At 44.9% G+C, this 20,287-nt stretch overlaps 2 protein-coding genes across 2 annotated transcripts in view; one reads left to right on the forward strand and one right to left on the reverse strand.

Annotated features, from left to right (window-relative positions):
• Window positions 1–952: 952 nt before the first annotated feature.
• On the reverse strand, window positions 953–4,575 carry LOC110575440 (60S ribosomal protein L30-like). Its single transcript, XM_021684438.1, has 2 exons — window positions 4,232–4,575; window positions 953–965 (listed from the first exon to the last, which is right to left on the reverse strand). The coding sequence occupies exons 1-2, from the start codon at window positions 4,573–4,575 to the stop codon at window positions 953–955; spliced, it is 357 nt and encodes a 118-aa protein (XP_021540113.1).
• A 12,009-nt stretch (window positions 4,576–16,584) lies between these two features.
• The window catches only part of RNF220 (ring finger protein 220), a 221,973-nt gene continuing 218,270 nt past the window's right edge, over window positions 16,585–20,287 (forward strand). Inside the window, exon 1 of the mRNA XM_021684257.1 lies at window positions 16,585–16,605. The gene's annotated coding sequence lies outside the window, so the exon portion shown is untranslated. The remainder of the gene's footprint in view (window positions 16,606–20,287) is intronic.

Below are 20,287 nucleotides of genomic sequence, written 5' to 3' on the forward strand. Positions count from 1 at the left end.
GTAATTGTGGTAAGAAAGTGGACTATTGGGCGCCTGGGTGGCTCAGTTGGTTAAGCGACTGCCTTCGGCTCAGGTCATGATCCTGGAGTCCTGGGATCGAGTCCCGCATCGGGCTCCCTGCTCGGCAGGGAGTCTGCTTCTCCCTCTGACCCTCCCCCCTCTCATGTGCTTGCTCTCTCTCATTCTCTCTCTCTCAAATAAATAAATAAAAATCTTTTTAAAAAAAGTGGACTATTAGAATTGGTGATTTTAGGGGAGAGGGGAAAAGAATTAGTGATTTTAGAAGTAAAGAAAGTAGAGGAGTTTTAGGTGATGATGACAAGGTCCAGGGAGTGACGGGGGGGGGGGAGGAGGGGATAGATGGCCAAGTAGCATTGGAGGAGGACATCGGAGATTAGGTGGGTCTTTCTGAACTCACTTAGGATGATGGCAGGACTTGCCGGACAAGAGAACACAGCAACCAAGTGCCAGTATCTTCTGTGAACGATGAGTACACAGAAGGCAGGTGGATTAAAAAAAAGAAGAAGAAGGCAGGTGGATTACAATGACCAATCAGAGAGAATGGCAGGGGTTTTTACAAAAGGGTGGGGAAGCAGTGGACTCTGACTAGCACCAGGGAGTATTCTGGTCTCCTGACACTAAAGAGGTGTGAAAAATATGGGCAGACCTCACTGGAGGGAGCAGCCCGGGAAGTGGCCTAGAGAAGGCTAGGTTTTAATAAGCACTGAAGTGGAAGGAGCATTCAGGGAAATGATTGTGTAGAGGAATTGGAATTCCAGAGGGCAAATGGAGGGTTTGTGTAGGGAGAGAGGAGAGGGATTACACTAGGCTTAAGGAAGTGTAGAGCATTTTAGGAATGACAGTTCCACAGAGGACAAATTTGGGAATAGAGCAGGTAATTCTATTTGGGGCTTTGACCTATGAAAACCAGAATGAAGCTTGGCAGATTTAGTCACAGCTGACTCCTGGAGAACAGTGGACACAAAGGCTTAACAAAAGTCAGCTGTGGTCTGGAAGGTCCTACAAGTATTTGTTTTCATGCAGAAGTGTGATTAGTCACAGTAGATGCAGCAGAGGACAGTAGTGGGAGCTAAGAAGCCTGAAGTTCAAAATTATTTGGGGGGGGGGGGAATGAACAGTGGTCCTAAGATTAAATTCTTAGGTGTAGCATCAACTGGTGTTCTCTTTAATCAGAGGTTGGAGGTCTTGGTACTTATAGCTCAGGGTAGGGGGTGGGGAAACAGAGACTTAGTAGTGGCCTGGGAACCTAGCCTAGAGCTACAGATGCAGACATAGTTTAGAACTTCCACTGGAGAACAATTTTGATTTTCACTCTCCCAGCATAGAAATGATGCCGAAACTATTATCTCAAAGTATTTGCATCCATTATTACAGGCTCAAATTTTAAATGATTTGGGCCATTTCCCCTAAGTTTCCTTCTTATGTTACCAAAGTATGTATTTGCTTAATTCATAATTTACAGAATTGTTGGTAAGTTAAATTTTCCAACGCAAGAGAAATCATGGTTTTGGGTTGGTATAACTATAGGATTCAGAAGTCTTAACAAAACTTAAAGTTGTCACATTTCAGGAGGGAAAGTATAAATCTTAGTTTTTAATTTGTTCTTTTCTTGCCAATGCCTTTATAGAATCGATAGAAAATACATTAGCAGAACTAGGCCAGTGTCATACACAGTGCGCCTCCCTCACCACCTTCAGCTCCTTGAGACTTCTTGCAGCACTAAACTTCTGGAGATGCTTTTTGTTTCTAGCACTCACTTGGATATGGGTAGAATATGGATATATTCTGTTTTTTCACCATGGAAGCTCTTTGTTTTTTACCCACATATAATCACTTCTTAGATGCATATTTTTCCACATTTTAACAGCTCAGAAAATTGAGATGCTTCTTATAATCCAAACTGTTTTTGATTTGATGAAATAGAGTACTTTGTATCCCTCCCCTCCCACAGCCCAATGTAATGCCTGACACACAGGAAGCACTGAACAAATGTTTGTTTATTGATTGACTAATATGTAAATTAAGAAGAGGCCATAGAGGTAGAATTATTTCTTATATACCAATTTTAACTTGACCTCCAGCATTTATTCAAACTCTTAAGTTTCATGAGTCTTTATTCAATAAAATGTTAGGTTGTTACAAAAATAGAGGAAAGGAATAAAGAAAGTGTAATAATTTATCTGCCTTTATAATGATTTAAAAACGGAGGGGTGCCTGGGTGGCTCAGTCATTAAGCATCTGCCTTCGGCTCAGGTCATGATCCCAGAGTCCTGGGATGGAGCCCTACTTCGGGCTCCCTGCTCCGCAAGAAGCCTGCTTCTCCCTCTCCCACTCCCCCTGTTTGTGTTCCCTCTCTTGCTGTGTCTCTCTCTGTCAAATAAATAAATAAAATCTTTTAAAAAAATAAAAAATAAAAACGGATTTAATATTTACAAGGCATTCCTTAACAATACCTACCTTACTTTTGTGTAGAATTTGTCACCAAAACAACAACAACAACCAACCATGCAATATATATAGAAAAAAAAATGACTATTAGAATAACAGAGGGGTGCCTAGCTGGCTCAGTCCAGAGAGCATGCAACTCTTGATCTTGGGGTCATAAACTCCAGCCGCACATTGGGCCTAGAGATTACTTAAATAAATTAAAAAGTGGAAAACAGAGAAAGTATATGATTTACCTAGTCTTGGTTTCTTGGTTTATGGTACTTGTTCTTTACACTGGACTGGGTTGTCCCATGGAAAGATAGATGTACCAAAAGCATTCTTAAATGCAGCGCATTTGTGCAAAGTGCTTCTTTTTTTTTTTTTTAAGATTTTATTTATTTATTTGACAGAGAGAGACACAGCGAGAGAGGGAACACAAGCAGGGGGAGTAGGAGAGGGAGAAGCAGGCTTCCCGCTGAGCAGGGAGCCCGATGCGGGGCTTGATCGCAGGACCCTGGGATCATGACCTGAGCCAAAGGCAGACGCTTAACGACTGAGCCACCCAGGCGCCCCTGCAAAGTGCTTCTTAAAACTGATTGCCTTCGGGCACCTGGGTGGCTCAGTTGGTTAAGCGACTGCCTTCGGCTCAGGTCATGATCCTGGAGTCCCGGAATCGAGTCCCACATCGGGCTCCCTGCTCAGCGGGGAGTCTGCTTCTCCCTCTGACCCTCCCCCCTCTCATGTGCTCTCTGTCTCTCTCATTCTCTCTGTCTCAAATAAATAAATAAAATCTTAAAAAAAAAAAAAACTGATTGCCTTCAAGTGAAATTCTCACTGCTTGTGTGCTGTTGCATTCATCTCTTTCTAGTCTTTAGAAGAAGGGGAAAAGGGGAAGGGGGAAAGGGGCAGCATAGCTGAAGTATAATTGCTTAGTAGGCACTGTTCAATGAGGGAGGCAGTAAAAAGTGAAACTCCTATTATTACATAGTAAAGAGCACCTTATTTAGCTCTTGGGAAAGATTGAAGGATATTTACTGCTAAAATGCAATTTTCACTCACTCTGAAGGAATCATCACAAGTGTCAACTCGTTTTCCAACTTAGAACTTTTAAGTCATCCTCATGAAATGTTTGTATTCCTTTGTCTTACCTTCGCTGCCCATGCCTCTGTGGTGTCCCTGCACTGCTTCGCTTCGATTTGACTTTCGGAGTAATTTTCGGTCCTACATATTTATATCCAGGCTCTCCTTAGGTTATCCCTTTCTTGCTTTGGCTTTCATTGCAATATCTTCTCTGACGTTCATTTTAGCCAAGATTAACTTCCTTTTGCCCCTGAATATTTGATTTTTCTCTACCTTCGAGCTGGTTTTGAAGTCAGGTGTGTCCCAGGGTAGAAGTGTCTTATCTTCCATTTCACTGAAGTTACTTCCTAGAATTACTTCTCTCTTGGGAAAAGAAGCGTGGCTTTCAACGAAGCTCATGATTCCAGAAAATTAGTGAGCACTAATTTTGCAAGTTATAGTGAAGGATCTTGGTAGTAGCGGTTGCCCTCCCTTATGGGGAAGTCATCATATCGATGCTTTATTTCTCCCTTCCCACTCAAGATGCTTACAAGTTATCAGAGAAGGGACTTCTCGTGACTTCCAGATATTTCCCCCTTTGACTTCTTTTTTCAATTACTTGTTTATATTTAGTTAGTTTTGCTTTCTACCTATGTTTTACTTTTTTTTTTTTTTTAAACAAGCTCTGGCCAGTTTCATTAAAGAAGAATTTTGCATGTTTTGCTTTTCACCAGTCTGTCCTGGCATGCTTCTAATGATATCAGGATCACCTGGATCAATGATAGCCAATGAGCATACTCCACAGTATTTTCCACATTCTAAACCCAATTCAATAGTATTGCCGCTGTACTGATGGACACCAGTTTTGGCCAACATGGCATAATAATCTATTTCTGATTTCCTCAAGGCTGGAGAGTTGTTGACAAGGATGATCTGTTTCACTTTGCCATGTCTGATCATTTTCAGAGTCTGCTTGTACCCCAACACATACATTCCACTTTTCATGATGACTTGGAGCCCAGAGTAGATAGACTCCAGTGGCTTTTTCGTCTCCTTTGCAGCCACCATCTTCCTGCCTTAGGTGTGGGCAAGGCCAGCCAGGAGCAGCCGCCAAGATGGCTGGGAGCGAGAAAAAGGCACTATGTTTTACTTTTTAAGCACTAACTTTCTGAGCGGGTTATTTAATCTAAGCTTTGATTATTTTTATCTATAAAATGTTTTTTATCTATAAAATATGGATGAAAATGTCTACCTATCAGGGTTTTTGTGACATTGCTCATCCAGAAGTGGCTAGCTGGTTCATTTCATAGCTCTTTATAAAATGTCATTCAGTTCAGTACATTCCTTCACTGGCTGCAAGTTGAAATCACTCTAATTTCTTGCTATGCTCTTGTCCTAAATGTTCTTGCCCTTAACTCACTTAACTTTTCCAAATTCATGTGGTCTTCTGGTTGACTGGTCATATAATTTATTTGGACACTTTTTTTTTTTAAAGTAAGTTCTATGCCCAATGTGGGGCTTGAACTCAAGACCCTGAGATCAAGAGTTGCATGCTCTACCAACTGAGCCAGCTGGGCACCCCTAATTTATTTGGATACTTTTAAGCATACAAGGGAGCAGCACCATCATTATTATGCTAGGATAACTGGGATTGTTCTAGGCAAATTAGAATGTATCCCATACATTAGCCCTCTCCTGGCTATAGCAGACTGCTTCCTACCTGGGAATTATCTTCATGTTGCCATTTCAGGACTCCATTGCTTTACTGACCTTCTGTATAAATTCTCTCCTCTGTCACTATGACTATCAATACCTATGCTCAGAACTGCATATATTTACTTTCTTTTTTTTTTTTTAAAGATTTTATTTTTTTTTTATTTATTCATGAGAGACAGAGAGAGAGACAGAGGTAGAGGGAGAAGCAGGCTCCCCGCGGAGCAGGGAGCCCGATGCGGGACTCGATCCCAGGACCCTGGGATCATGACCTGAGCCGAAGGCAGACGCTTAACCGACTGAGCCACCCAGGCGTCCCTGCATATATTTACTTTCTAAACCACCCTCCTTTACCAAGTTTTCCATTTCTGGTAAAGGCTAGCCCACACTTCAGAGTTTATCTTTGACTTTCTGTGTTCCTTCAGATCTCATATCCAGCCAGTTGGCAAAGTCCGTAAGTTCAATACTATAAGCATAGATTGAGCATTCACTTTGTTCCAGACACCAAGTGAAGTGCTAGAGATACAAAGAGAACTAAGATACAGATAGTATCTTTGGTATAGTCGTGATGTTAACGTGGAAGTTATCAATTCTGCTTGAATGAGTCAAGGAAGACTTTGCAGAAATAAAGGTGAAACTGATTTGTCACTTACTATATGAAAGAATTAATATATATTTTATTACCAAAATTTGCTAGACACTGTGCTATACACTAAGAATACATTGCTAAGCATGGCAGGTATGGCCCCTGGAGCTTATAGACTATTCGTGAAGGTAGACAATATAAAAGTGAGAAGTGTTAGGAAGGATAAGAATGGGGCATAATGTGAATGTAAAGAAGGAGAGCTAATCAACTCTGCTTTCAGTTAAGCTGAAACCTAAAAAGACGAATAGGAGTAGTTAGGTGAAGGGTAGAGATTGCTAGGAGAGGGGAGGAGAGATAGGTGTGAAAGAGGAGAGAGGATGATGCATTGAAGCACTGATGGGAGACCAACATGCCTGCAGAGGAGAGAGCAGCGGGGAAAGGGACATAGAATAAAGGTGCAAGTGCAGACGGGGTCAGAACATATAAGACCTTGTAGACCATATTAAGGATTTTGGACTTTATCCCAAGGTCAATGGACAGCCATAATATAAGCATTAACAGTGATATAAACAGATTTGCCCTTTTAAAAAGAAGGCTGTTGCAGTAGCTTAGATAAGAGATGATGGTGGTAAAAATGGAGAGAAAGATGGTGTTCAGAATATCTAGAAAGTATAATGACAAGATTAGTAATTGATTTGTAATGAATGGTGAAGAAGGAATGGTCGACGATGACTCTCAAACAGCTGATACTAGCACGTACTGAGCTGAGAAGCAACAGAGGAGGACCAGGTTTGGGAATGAAAATGATAAGTCAAGGTTTAGATATGCTGGGAGTTTGAGAGGCCAGTGGAAAATTCAGGTAGAGAGCTTATGGAGGCAATTGGATATATGGGTCTGAAGCTATAGATCTGAGACTTGCAGTTATGCCAATTGTAACAAAGTCATGGGAGTGAATGCATTTACCTTAGGAAAAAGCCAAAGTAGGAAGAGATGTATGCATTACAACAGAACGTGAAAAACATTTAATGGTCGCACAAAGGGAGATCTGTCAAAGATGGTCAAAAAGAAACATCTAGAGAAGAGAGAAGAAAATCAGAAATGTGTGATGTCACAGAAGTTAAAGGAAGAAAGCATTTCAAACAGGGAATGGCCAAGTAAAAGGAGAAATCATAATTGATGATCTTACTGAGGCAGTTTTGGAGGAATGGCAGGCACAAATTCCAGATTGAGGGGGTTGAGGAGTAAGGGGTGGTTAATAAAATCAAGGCGGAGTGTCTGTGGGCAATACTTAGCACAACTTTGGGAAGGAGGGAAGGGAGAGCATAAAATCTGGAGAACGATGTGGACGAAAGACTAAGGAGGATTTATCTTTTTTTTCTTTTAGTGAGGGATACTTGAGCATGTTTAAATATTGACTATAAAGAAACCATTAAAGAGGAAGAGGTTGGAAACAGGAAAGAGACAATACTAGTGCAAAGGCCTCCAACGAAGGCTAGGGCTCCAAAGCACGGTTGCGTCCAGCTTTTAAAAGGAGGAGGGGCTCTTCTTCTCTCCCTGCAACAGGAGTGAACAAGGGAAGGGAATTACAGGTGCAAGTTGGAGGTGGGAAGTGAAGTAGCTTCCCCTTGATGGCTTTTCATCTTTCAAAAATAGGTACTCAATAAATATTTATTAAGTCAATGGATGAATAAATCCAAGTAACACAAATCTGAAATCCACACGGTTTCTATTTTCCTCCAGAAGCATTCTGTTGCCTAGAAAAGCATGGAGATGATAGTGGAGGTGAGCAGGATTCAGAGTATTTTTAGGACGAGTGCCTTTAGGAAGAATGCTTTTCGGAAAAGGATGTTTCAAAATCAAACAGTAAGTACGCTAAAGTCATGCTCCAGATGGAAATCGGCAGGGAAAACGCTGCTCTATTGGATGAAGTGAAAGCAAAAAGGCTGACCATCTGTTCTATACAGGTCTGTTTTGTTCTATATTTTTAATTTAAAAAAATTTTTTTTTCAATCCCTAGAAGTTCCAGACCACAAACTCCGACTCTGGGGGGAAAGCATGGAACTATCACGTACTGAGCACTTCTTTGCCAAGAACTATGGAGAGTAACTTTCATTTTATCATCATGCCGACTTTATGAGGTAGGTATAATTAATACCATCCCCATTTTAAGATGGTGGAAACTGAGCTTCAGAGAGGATAAATGTGACAAAACCACTCAACCATTCAGTGGTAGAAACAGGATTCAAACCCAGATCTGCCTTCAGTTGTTCTTAACTACGGTGCTATGGATCCATCTCAGATTTTAACTCTTACCACTGTAGACACTCTTCATGGTGCAGTCATGAGTAAAATGTTCCCTGACATGCCATAGGCTCTATTCTTGTGATATTTCCCACTCTTCAAGATTCAAATTCTATCTCCATTAATGCCCTATCTAAATCCTACTTTCTCCCTAAACACTTGAGGATACCTCAAACCCTGATGGTCTCCCCGTCCTTTGAAATCCTACAACAGTTTGTCTGTATCACTCATTTGATGAATTTTTTCTGCGTTGTAATTGAGAATATTAACTTTTCTTTTGAACTTTTCATAGGATTTTCTTATGATTATGACTTAACACCACAATTCCACAAGCTTCTTAGGGGATAGGAAGTGCATCTCATGTCCTTTTGTTTTCCTTTTTCTTTCTTTTCTTTTCCTTTCTTTTTTTTCTTTTCTTTTCTCTTCTTCCTTTCTCCCTTCCTCCCTTTCTTTTTAAATATCTTTTAAAATTTCTTCCTAATGCATTGTCCATAGTTTGCAGTCAGTATTTGTTGCTAGAGTTTGCTAGGTCAATCTCACAATGGATATTGGTTGAATGTCTCTGAGAACTGTCCACAACTACTTCAGAAAGTTTCTTATTGATGTCAATCTGAGAAATGGAGGATTTATTATTATTTCTGCTGTGGATTTTATTTTTCTTTTTTAGTTACAAAACTGGGAATCTCAAAAAGACTATTGGTTTGTGTGTGTATATGGGGGGGGTGTGTTCCTTTGAGAGGGACTGTAGAAAAACAGACTTTTTATTCTGTAAAGGTTTTTTGCAGCTTACAAGTTCTCATAAGAAAAAGAAAAGCCCAAATTGGTTGAACTTGAAGTTCCCCTCCTCCTTTCTCCTCCTTCAGAGCCTTTTTCTAAACCTACTTCCCTTAAAATGACTTTTATTGATTTTCACTCAATGAGAGTTATTCTTCAGAATGAGGATGGAGGGGTCAGAGAGAGAAATTTACCCTGTGTTACCTGTGGAATAGGTGTACCTCCGTATCTAGTCTTGTTTTATTTGTTCTGTTTCCTGTATCCAGAAACCTGCACACTAGGGATCATTAGGTCCTCTGAGTCTTGGTCGGAGCTTGAGTACAGTATACTAATAGATCAATTTATGTGTTCATTCATTCAGCAAACATTTATTGAGCAGGCATGTCCTAGGCATTGGAGATACTAAGATGAATAAGACGTAGTCACTGCCCTCAGTGACCTCCAGATGTACATGAAGGCACCAACTTGGTGGGGGTTGGGGTCAGGGAAGGCTTCCTCAACGAGGTAACTGAATATCCTTCCTTAGGGAATCCTAAGAGACTAAAGAGGTCAGCCTTGTAAAATACATATAAACATCTAATCAAATTAGCCAATTAGAAGGACATTTATTAAGAAAGGACAGTCTTTTACCAGTATGTCCTATGTTTCTTTTTCAATTTTTTCCTTAATTTCTTTGTCTCCAGTCTTATCCCTCTCCAGCCTATGTTTAAAATTGCCTCCAAAGCTATTTTTCTAAGCCTTGATCTGATCATGTCATTTCTGTCATGAGAATTTTTAATGGCTACTCATTCATTCATTCTATGTAATCATCGATCACCTCCTGTGATCTTAAGTGTTTGGGATGCAGTGGTGAGCAAGCAGTCCTTCCTTTTTTTTTTTCCTTAAAGATTTATTTATTTATTTATTTATTTATTTATTTATTTATTTATTTGAGAGACAGAGACAGAGATAGTGACAGAGATAGCGAGAGAGAGGGCAGGAGCAGGGAAGAGAGGGAGAAGCAGACTCCCTGCTGAGCAGGGAGCCTGATGCGGGGCTCGATCCCAGGACCCTGAGATCATGACCTGAGCCAAAGGCAGACACTTAACTGACAGCCACCCAGACGTCCCCAGTCCTTTCCTTTAAGAAGCTTATAATCTAGACAAGGAGACAGACAAGTAAGCAGACAGTTTCAGTATAATTTAATGCTAGCTTTGACAGGGTAAGCACACAATTGTGTGGGAGTGTAGAGAGGAGCACCTTGTCCTGTCTTGGAAAGCCAGGTAGTGCTCCCTGAATCTTGTCCTTAGCTTTAAATCAATTCAATCTAACAGATACTAGTATCTATTGTGCTAAGTCCTATGCAAAACAACTGCTTTTAAGCAGATCAAAGTCTAGTGGAGGTGCCTGAAAATTTAATCGATAATTCCAGCACAATGTGGTAAGTGGATGGATAAATGCATAGCATGCTACAGTAACACAGATTGAGGAAAAGAGAGGATGGTAGTAGTGGAGCTCCCTGGAAGAGACAAGGCCTAAGCAGAGGCTTGAAGTATGAATAGGAGTTGGCTAGATATTGCATCGTCCAGATCCTTAACAGACAAAACTCTTCACAATCCGTTGATCTACTTTTCCAGTGCGCCCTTGTATCTTCTATGCCTTTGTTTTTCAAATTAGAAACAAGAACCCCTGGATTATTTAGTGTTATACATGTGATATAAGAAAGTACTGGACAAATGTGGTGCATCTTTCTGAAGCATCAGTTTTATCAGCTGCTAAATCATTGAGAACACTGTTTTATGTTCAAACATAATATATTTGTGGAGTTGAAGGCAAATTTTCCATTAATTTTTTTCAAGATAAAACCTGATACATAAATTTCAGGCTTGCCCTTAGACACCATTATCCACCATCACCCCTTTCTTGTAGAAAAGTTTGAAATGCACTATCTGAATGTGCCAAGAACTTTCATGTCTCTGTGCCCTAGCATATGCTGTTCCCTCATCCTAGAGTACTCATCCCACTTTTCTCCCTAGGTAAACTCACTTTTCTCCTCCCTAGATAAATTTTATCCTTCAAGCCCAACTTAAGTGTCATCCCATAATAGTCTTTTTTTTTTTTTTTGAGAGAGAGAGAGAAAGAGCGGAGGAGAGGCAGAGAAAGAGGGAGAGAGAGAATCTCAAGCAGGCTCCACATCGAGCACAGAGCCCTGAGATCATGAGTCTGACACTTAACCGACTGAGCCACCCAGGAGCCCTTGTAATGGTTATTTTTTGAACACCCACTTCAGTCCCTGCCTCCTTTCCTAGTAGCTCCAGGTAGAGTGAGCGCCTCCCGCCATCCTTTACTCAGAATCTCCATTACAGCATTGCTCACATTGCACAGCACCGCTCACTAGCTGCTTCCTCATTTATCTCTGCTCCTGGAACTGTAAGCTTCTCTAGGGCAGGGATGGACTACTTTCAAATTTTTTTTATTATTAACATATAATGTATTATTTGTTTCAAGGGTACAGGTCTGTGATTCATCAGTCTTATACAATTCACAGTGCTCACCATAGCACATACCCTCCACAATGTCCATCACCCAGCCACCCAATCCCTCCCACCCGCCTCCGCTCCAGCAACCCTCAGTTTGTTTCCTGAGATTAAGAGTCTCTTCTGGTGGGTGCCTGGGTGGCTCAGATGGTTAAGCGTCTGCCTTCGGCTCAGGTCATGATCCTGGAGTCCCGGGATCGAGTCCCACATCGAGTCCCACATCGGGCTCCCTGCTCGGCAGGGAGTCTGCTTCTCCCTCTGACCCTCCTCCCTCTCCTGCTCTCTGTCTCTCATACTTTCTCTCTCAAATAAATAAATAAAATCTTTAAAAATAAAAAAAAAGAGTCTCTTCTGGTTTGTCTCCCTCTCGGGTTTCGTCTTATTTCATTTTTTCCTCTCTTCCCCTATGATCCTCTGTCTTGTTTCTTAAATTCTGCCTATCAGTGACATCGTATGATAATTGTCTTTCTCTGGTTGACTTATCTCGCTTAGCATAATACCCTCTAGTTCCATCCACGTCGTTGCAAATGGCAAATTTCGGTTTTTCTGATGGTTGAGTAGTATTCCATTGTATATATATACCACATCTTCTTTATCCATTCATCTGTTGATGGACATCTGGGTTCTTTCCATAGTTTGGCTATTGTGGACGTTGCTGCTATAAACATTGGGGTGCAGGTGCCCCTTCAGATCACTACATTTGTGTCTTTGGGGTAAATACCCAGTAGTGCAGTTGCTGGTTCGTAAGGTAGCTCTGTTTTCAACTTTTTGAGGAGCCTCCATACTGTTTTCCAGAGTGGCTGCACCAGCTTGCATTCCCACCAACAGTGTAGGAGGGCTAGGCTATTTTATTTTTTTTTTTAGATAAGGGCTAGGCTATTTTAAAATTTATCTTTGTGTCCTTAGTGTTTGGCACAATAAATGTCTGTTAAATGTTATTTATATGGACCATTCCTTACTCTGCATCACCTCTGCTCTTACCTAAAGTAATATCTCCTTTACTTCTCATTTTCAGGGAATGATGTGTTCCATGAATGTGTATTTTCCAGACAACTGAAATTTACTTCCTAAAGTATCAAAATCTGCTTTGGGTGGGAATTTATTTTTCTAAGTTTTTACATACTTGCTTGCTCTCGTAAGTAAAATATACTAAGCATAATGTGTTCCTTGATGACTTTTCCCTGAAAAGTTATTAGGGTTATGCTGGTTTGGAGAACTCCATCCTCTTCTGGTTTTTGAGTTCTTGTGCTTGCTTCTTGTATATTGGTCACCGCTTCTGGCTGTGGGTATGCTTGCTCTAACCACATTGCCCTTCACTCCTTTTATATGCTTTTTAATGGATACTAAAATTACAAAACTAATATATGTTCACTGAAACACAAACAGAAGCATTTGAAGCAAAAAGTCCCTTCTTCATTCCTGCTCCCCCCCCACCCACATCCCCACTCCCACTCCCTGGCATAACTATTGTTGGCAGTTTAATGTATGTCCCTATAGGTCATTTCTGTCGATATGTGTGCATACTTGGGTACACACAAATATCCAATCACTTTATGTGCGCTGTACACTGTTATACGACTTGCTTTTCTTCCCACTTGACAATATACAATAGATATTCTTGCATGTCAGTACATCCAAGTCTATCTCCTTCTTTTTAATGGCTGCCCCCTTTTAATTTGACGATCTTAATCAGCTGTGAATGGGAAAGCCAAATAATCAAGCTTATTAGAATTGTACCTAAGAAAGAGTAAATCGGCTCTGAGTGAAGGCTTGAGGAATTCTCCTAGGAGTAAAATGTGTTAACTCTAGTGCAAGGACTTTGTAATGTTTATTTTGGTTATTCAGGGGCCCTTTTTGCTTATTTCCTGGTCCATTGTGTTTTGGATACCTGAGGTTGCTGGACAATGACCCGTGAATTCATGAGGTATTACATATTCAATTTTGCATTATATAATTTTGCTATGATTTTGTGGATTTAATTTTTTCATTATTTCATCTAATTCTTTTTTTTTAATTTAAAGATTTTTATTTATTTATTTGACAGAGAGAGATATAGCAAGAGAGGGAACACAAGCAGGGGGAGTGGGAGAGGGAGATGCAGGCCTCCTGCCGAGCAGGGAGCCCAACGTGGGGCTCGATCCCAGGACCCCGGGATCATGACCTGAGCCAAAGGCAGACGCTTAACGACTGAGCCACCCAGGTGCCCCTATTTCATCTAATTCTTAAGTACTTGCATCATAGTACAGAGCACTGAATATGGTAGCAGTTAAAAATATTTGGCTTGATGATTGACATAGGGCTTCTTATCTATATCATCTACCTGTGAGAATGTCCACTGGACTTATGAGAACTCTGGAAGCTGATCTGAGGAAGCCTTTTGCTACTAATGAACATTAAAGTACTGATAGTATCTTGTCCTATAAATAATAAAATCCTATTTCAGATTTATATAGGGTCTTCCTTCTGCTTCATTTACTACAGAAAGTGGCTAAATCCTTTTGTCTTTTTTTTTTTTTAAGTAGGCTCCACGCTCAGCGTGGAGCCCAACAGGGGGCTTGAACTCATGACCCTGAGATCAAAGTCATGACCCTGAGATCAAGATCTGAGCTGAAATCAAGAGTCAGAGGCTTAACTGACTGAGGCATCCAGGCACCCCTATCTTTTTTTATTTTTAATTTTATTTTTTTAAGTAATCTCTACACCGAATGTGGGGCTCAAACTTAAACCCCGAGATCAAGAGTCACATGTTCTACCGACTGAACCAGCCAGACACCCCTAAATCCTGTTGATCCTACCTTTAGATCTCACCGCAATGTGTCCCCTCTTCTCCATTCACTGCCTCCGTACCTTGGTTCAGGCCCTGACTTACCTATCATAAACTTCTTAACTGGTCTTCCTGCCTCCTGTCTAACCTCTACCACACTCACCCAGTAACTAGTACTCTTTTTAAGCAGAAATCTTACCATGTCACACCCCTGAAAAACCCTCTAGGGGTTTCTCATCAGTTGTAGGATAAAGTCCACTTTCCTTAACTTAGTATACATAGCCTTTTGTGATTTGCCGTACTGGTCCTGATTATCCCTTGCTGCTCAATGCCTCATACTTCAATTTCTAGGGAAATCAAGTGGCTTATAATTCTTTCAACATATCACACAAGATAATTCTCAAAAGATACTTGTTAAATGAATGAATGAAACACCCCCTTAGAGCTGGGGTGACCATTCAAACTGCTCAGCTGAGGACGGTCCCTGTTCACACCGGCCATCGCAGCATAATTACTAATAGTGCTCCTTTTCACTATCAGACTTGTCTCACACCAATATATTACACGGTCATCCCAATTATAGCAGCCATCAAATTGTTTTCTACTTCTAGTTTCCTCTACCAGATGGTGAGCTCTTTGGGGGCAGAAATTTTGTTTGTTCATTTTGTTTTTATATCCTCATGTATGCGTTCAACTAAAAGATTGCCACTGTGAGATACTGAGGATATAATGTTGAATAAAACAAAAATGGCTCTTGCCCTCAGGAAGCTTACAGTCCAGCAGGAAAGAATAATCTAATGGGAAGAATAGCACCTAATCCAATACATGCTGCTGTGAATGAATGACTAAATGTGGATTAAGACTTAGAGGCTCCTAAACAACCCTAATCCCATGAATTACAGATACAGAAATAGTCATAACCATAGAACTCCTGACTGATCAAATCAACCATTTACTTAAAGAGTTGCTAATTAAGAATTTGAAATACAAGCCACACGTGTACACCTAAACATACATGACGTGTAGATGCTACCTTAATGTTAAACATAAGAGACAAGGCCCGTGCAGTAATAGCAAGAATGAGACTCTGAGGGCTCTGTGTTTTCAGAGAGACAGTTTGTAATCCTATGTGGTTCTTTGCTGAGTGGATTATCAGTATGTACCCTACCCCCGCCCCCACCCCCCGTTTTTTTTTCAGATGGGAAATCTGAGGTTTCAGAAACTGAGCCATAAACAAAGGAATGATTTCCTAAACCAGGATTAGATTTTGGTTGGGCTTTGCTTTCAGAGCTAGGAGTACCTGCTATCCTAGACTTGTTACCCATGTTCCATGGGCAAATTGCAAAAACCCTTTCAACCTCAGTTTCCTATTTTATATATAAAATAATGATAATATTGTCTCCAGAATTAATCTAAGGATTAAATGAGGTTATGTAAAGGCATTTAGTCCTGTAACCTGGCTCTTAGAAGACACTCAGGGAATGTTAGTTCTCCAACCATTTCCCCTTATTTATCTTTCCTTGGTGAATTAAAAAAAAATGATATAAAATGATTTGAAAAAAAGAACTGCAATATAAATACCAATAAAATTTTTAATTCTTGATTCTGGGTGCTAAACTAGGCCCTCTCCACCATCTCTAAAAGTTGTAGTTTTATTTATATTCATCTGTTATCTTATTGTTATAGGCAAAGACCCTGAGAAGCATTCCAGGAACAAAGCAGTAGGTAAGATTTTTCTGGAAAAAGGCAGAGTTCATGAGGGAGCCAGGATTTGGGGGGCATTCAGCTGCTGTGGGTGTCAGCCTTCAAGATTTACCCATTTACTCTCAGTCTTTTGGTTCAAGAAAGGAAGAAGAGCACCAAACCATCCATTGAGATCTCTCGGGGTGGGGGAGGGGGGTGTGATGAGTGGGAAATGTGAACAAAAGCAAGAGCTCTGTTCAGTTACCACAATGTCCGGCGACCCCAAGACTTTCGAGCTCTTTCGTGAGGGCCAGCAGGTCTGTTCTCCAGGAGTGCCCTGGGTCTGGACTCCATTTCCCAGAGTCCCTTAGTGCCCTAATGTATTCAGTGCTCAGAGTGCCTGTATGTGTGTGAGTGTGAGAGAATGTGTGCGTGTGTGTGCGCGCGCGTGTGTATGTGTGTGTGTGTGTCTCCGAGTCCCTGGGAGAGTGGAGGCTCATTCACTGATTAGAGCCAGCGCTGAGAGGCAGCACTGCTCCTTCTCTCACACCAACCGAGTCTCTTGATCTGTACATGCAATCCCAGGCAGCTCGCGAACACAAACCCGGGGCCAGCCGCCTGCTGCTGCTGCCGCTGCCGCCGCCGCCGCCGCCGCTGCCTCCGCCGGCTCTGCGCACCCGGGACTTTTCATGCACCACACTCACTGCCTCCTTCCCTCCGTGTCCTGAAAAGTGCGACCGTTCTCCCAAGGAATTTCCACGGCAAGTATGGAGACCAGAAAGGGGTGTGGGTGTGTGCGCGTACACAGAGGGGTGGGTGCGAGAGCGGCGGGTTGCTCGGGAACCTGACTAACTTTCCGGGTCCGTTTCCTAGGGATTCGGGCGGCTCCCCCCGACCGGGGCAGGGGCTGGGACCCGGGCTGGCGCGTCTCAGATCTCCGCGACGGTGCCTCCCGGCATCGGTGCCCTGCGCGCTCCGTGCGCTGCCTCGCTCAAACTTTCCGTCTTGAGTTTTCCTTAATGTGTTTTATTTGGGGGGTGCGAGGGGGAGGGACCAGACGCGGGAATTGGACAAGTAGGGAGGGTGAGGGGACAGCCAGGGAACGGGAGCAGGACTTCTTTTCTCCATCTTTTAATAAGCCCCGTTCCCACTTTGTTTGGGTCGATGGGGAGATAGCCCTGTCGCCGGGCTCCCCCGCGTACCCCGCGGTGATTTCCGGCAGGGCCCAGCCCGGGCGGTGCTCAGTGGGGAGCCCGAGGCGGCGGGCAGGATGGGGGAGATCCTAGTGAGGAGGCTCCCCACCGCCCCCACACAGCACACCACCGGCCCGGTGGGGTACCCGCGCACCGCTGGGAGCCTCGGGCCCCCGGGTGCTCGGCTCACTTTTTCCCAGCGGGGGCGGGTGTGAAGGGCGTGGAGGGCGGTGGGGGTGGGGTGGGGGGAGTCGCGGCGCGCAGGAACGAGGCAGGTGCTGGCACTGAGGTGGACCGTTCTAAACGCAACCGGTAAACTCCCTGCTCCGCCCGGCTGGACCGGCCTGGCCTTAGAGCAGCCGGACCCGTGGGGGGTCTCCCGGGATTTTCGGGGTCGGGACTCTAGCCCCGCGGTTGTACGGAGCCGGGCGGGAGGACCGCCGTATAGACGGCCGCGCGTGGCTCTTTTTGTAGTTTTATTTTAATCTTAGACCTGCCTTAAACTGAGTAACAATTTCTCTTTCTCCGACTTGAGAACAAAACTTTTCGGCGAGCACGCGGGTCGCCGCAGTCCTGCGGCCACCGCCGCCTTGCTCGTCAGCCCCTGCGGAGCGACCTTCTCCGCCCGGAGCCGGGCCCCGCCACCGCGGTCCCGAGCCTCCGGCCGGTCCCCCTCCCCAGCCCCGGGCTTTTCAGGGCTCGGCCTGGGCGTTTCGCCTTTGTGCTTTGTAAGGGAAAGCCTTTTCTTCCAGGGCACAACAAACTTGGGCGGAGAGCTTCCGTGTGGCCCCCCCGGGCTTGGCCGCCTACGGCGGTGAGACCATCCGAGGGGATGCCCGGTCCGTCCTTTGCTCCAAGAGCCCCTCCAAGAGCTCGAGGCCCAGGTGGACCCCGGCCGGCGAGGGCGCGCGGGAGCCCCGAAGTAGCGGGGGCTCCGGCTGCCCGGAGGCAGAGGAAAAGCTCTCGTTTCCCGTTCGGAACGCGCTGCTTTTTTGGGGCCCTGGCGGTGGCTCCAGCGGAGGGCCAGGGCCCGGGCCCCGAGCCGGGCGCGCGTCGCACCGGGTGGGTGCATGGGGCGGGGGCGCTCTGTGTGGGGTTCATCCCTGCCTGGCGTGGCCGGGCTGGGCCGTCCGGGGTCTGTGGCCTGCGCCGCCTCCCTGCCCCGGGAACAGCAGAGAGGGAGGACTCGGGCTCTCTCTGCCCGCGGTGCCCACCAGCCACATCTCGCCTCCAGACCCCGCTCCGGACTCGGCTTGAGAGGCAAAGGGAAAAGAAGGGAAAAATAAAGAGGGAAAAAGGGGGCGGGCAGTGAGGAAACGGCGGGTCAGACTGGAGGGAGCAGAGCGGCCAGGGATGCCCGGCCTCCTCCTCTGCGGGTCTCGGGGGTTCTTGCGGAAAATGGAAAATGAGCCGAGGGGGGAAGGCAGAAAGAGCGTCGAGGAAGAGATGCGGGAGTCCTCCGTTCCCATCCCTCCTGGCCCGCGGAAAGCCGGCAAAAGTGGCGTGAGTTCGCTCGCTGCGATCCGGGGCGAGGTGGGGGAAGGCCGAGGACAGGGCGGCGCCGCCCCGCTGGTGACCGACGGGGCCGGGCGCCCAGCGAGCGGGGACACACACCTGTTCTGCGAGCTGCGTCGTGTGCGGCGGCCGGACGGCGTCGGCGCGAAAGGCAGAACTCTCCCTCCCTCACCCCAGGCCCGCAGTCCCGGGACCGGGAGGGCCCGGTTGCCCCGCGCCGGCCCGCATTTACGGGAGCGCCAGAATCCATGAGCCCGGTGGCTGCCCGCCGAAGCGGTGGCGCGCGGCGATGAGACCCGGGTGACCCGCGGGGCGGGGTTGTTCAGGGGCACGAGGTCCTTGGACTTTGATCGAAGGCAGCCTTCCCCCAGCCCCTGTCCGGCGGGCCCTGCCCAGCTGTGGACCTGGGCTCCTTGCACTTGTCGGTTCTTCCCTGGCCGGCGCCCTGGTTCCCCAAAGTTACAAGCAGCTTGTTTCGTGCGGAGGTTGTTGGGACCTAAAGTATTCTTTGTGCAATGGCAGCCGAGAGCTGGAGGGAGAGGTCAGGCCAAGGAGCGGTGGGCTCGGCCCTGCGTTGGACCCAAGTTTTTGCAGGTTTCGCCTTCACCTCTTCTTCCCCCGTTTTCCCTAAAAGAGTTGCTTTTCCCTGGCTAAGACTCCTACCGGCTGAATTTTGCACCCGCTTAGCTGAGCTGGCAGCCCCGCAGCCCCGCACCCTTCGACAGGCCCGGCTATTTAGGATTTGCACCCGTTGGCCAAGCCCGGTCTGGGTCGGGGTCCAAATCTGGGACCGATACCCGGCCAGTCTGAATCGCAGGCGTTGGCCCCAGCCTTTGGAATAGTGTTAAGCTTATGCTTCCTGAGCTCTTGCATATGGTGGTAAAATTTCTGTTAGAGCGGTGTTTCCAAATACCCCCTGGGCATTTGGTGTGCGGGAATTCTCTTCAAGCGAAGAAGTCTGTGAACTTAAAAAAAAAAAAAATTCTTTCCTGAGTTCTTCACAACCCCCCACTACCCTGGCCCCATTTCCCATTGTTCTCTGCTTTTTAAGTTGCCTGTTAATTTTTTAAAAGTTTATTTATGCAAAGGAAAAATACCTTTTAATTTGTTCTATTATTTTAATTCCTGGCTTTTGGAAACTATTCAGAGACCACAAAAATGTCACCTGTTGTAATAAGCAGAGGAGTGTTGTGTGTGCGTTTTAATTGCCAGCAGAGTCGTAGTTTGGTGGGCGTTCAGAGCTAGGGCTCCGGGAAAGAGGCTTTGCAGCTTTTCTTTGTGGCAGTCATTTGCAAGTGGGTTTGGCTCCCAGCTGCAGTAGCAGCAGCGCCGCTTCCTTCTACGCCGATCCCAGCGCGGGTCAGGAAGCCCAGACCCTGGACAGGGATGGTCAGAGGCCGGGGTGAGAGATTGCCCACTCTCTGAGACTTTCTTTCTGGCTTTCGGTTTTTCAATGCGAAAGTGGCTAGTTCGTGCCGGAGAGCGCGGAGCGCTGCGCATCAGCTCAGCTTCAGACATTTTCACGTTCCAAACGCCAGTTTCTTCGTTTCATTTGTCTTGGTTCTGGCATGTTTAACCACGCAATTAGTAATCTCACTAATTATTCAGTTAGCTGGCGTTTTGTAATCACTTTAAACCAGGGTCGGGTGTGTGATTTAACAAGCAAACAAACTCCCACCCACACAGACCTGAACCAAACCCATCACATCAAGGATTTGAAAATTTTTAAACTCAA

The sequence above is a fragment of the Neomonachus schauinslandi genome, chromosome 4 (genome assembly GCF_002201575.2).
Source record: "Neomonachus schauinslandi chromosome 4, ASM220157v2, whole genome shotgun sequence".
NCBI classification, from domain to species: Eukaryota; Metazoa; Chordata; class Mammalia; order Carnivora; family Phocidae; genus Neomonachus; species Neomonachus schauinslandi.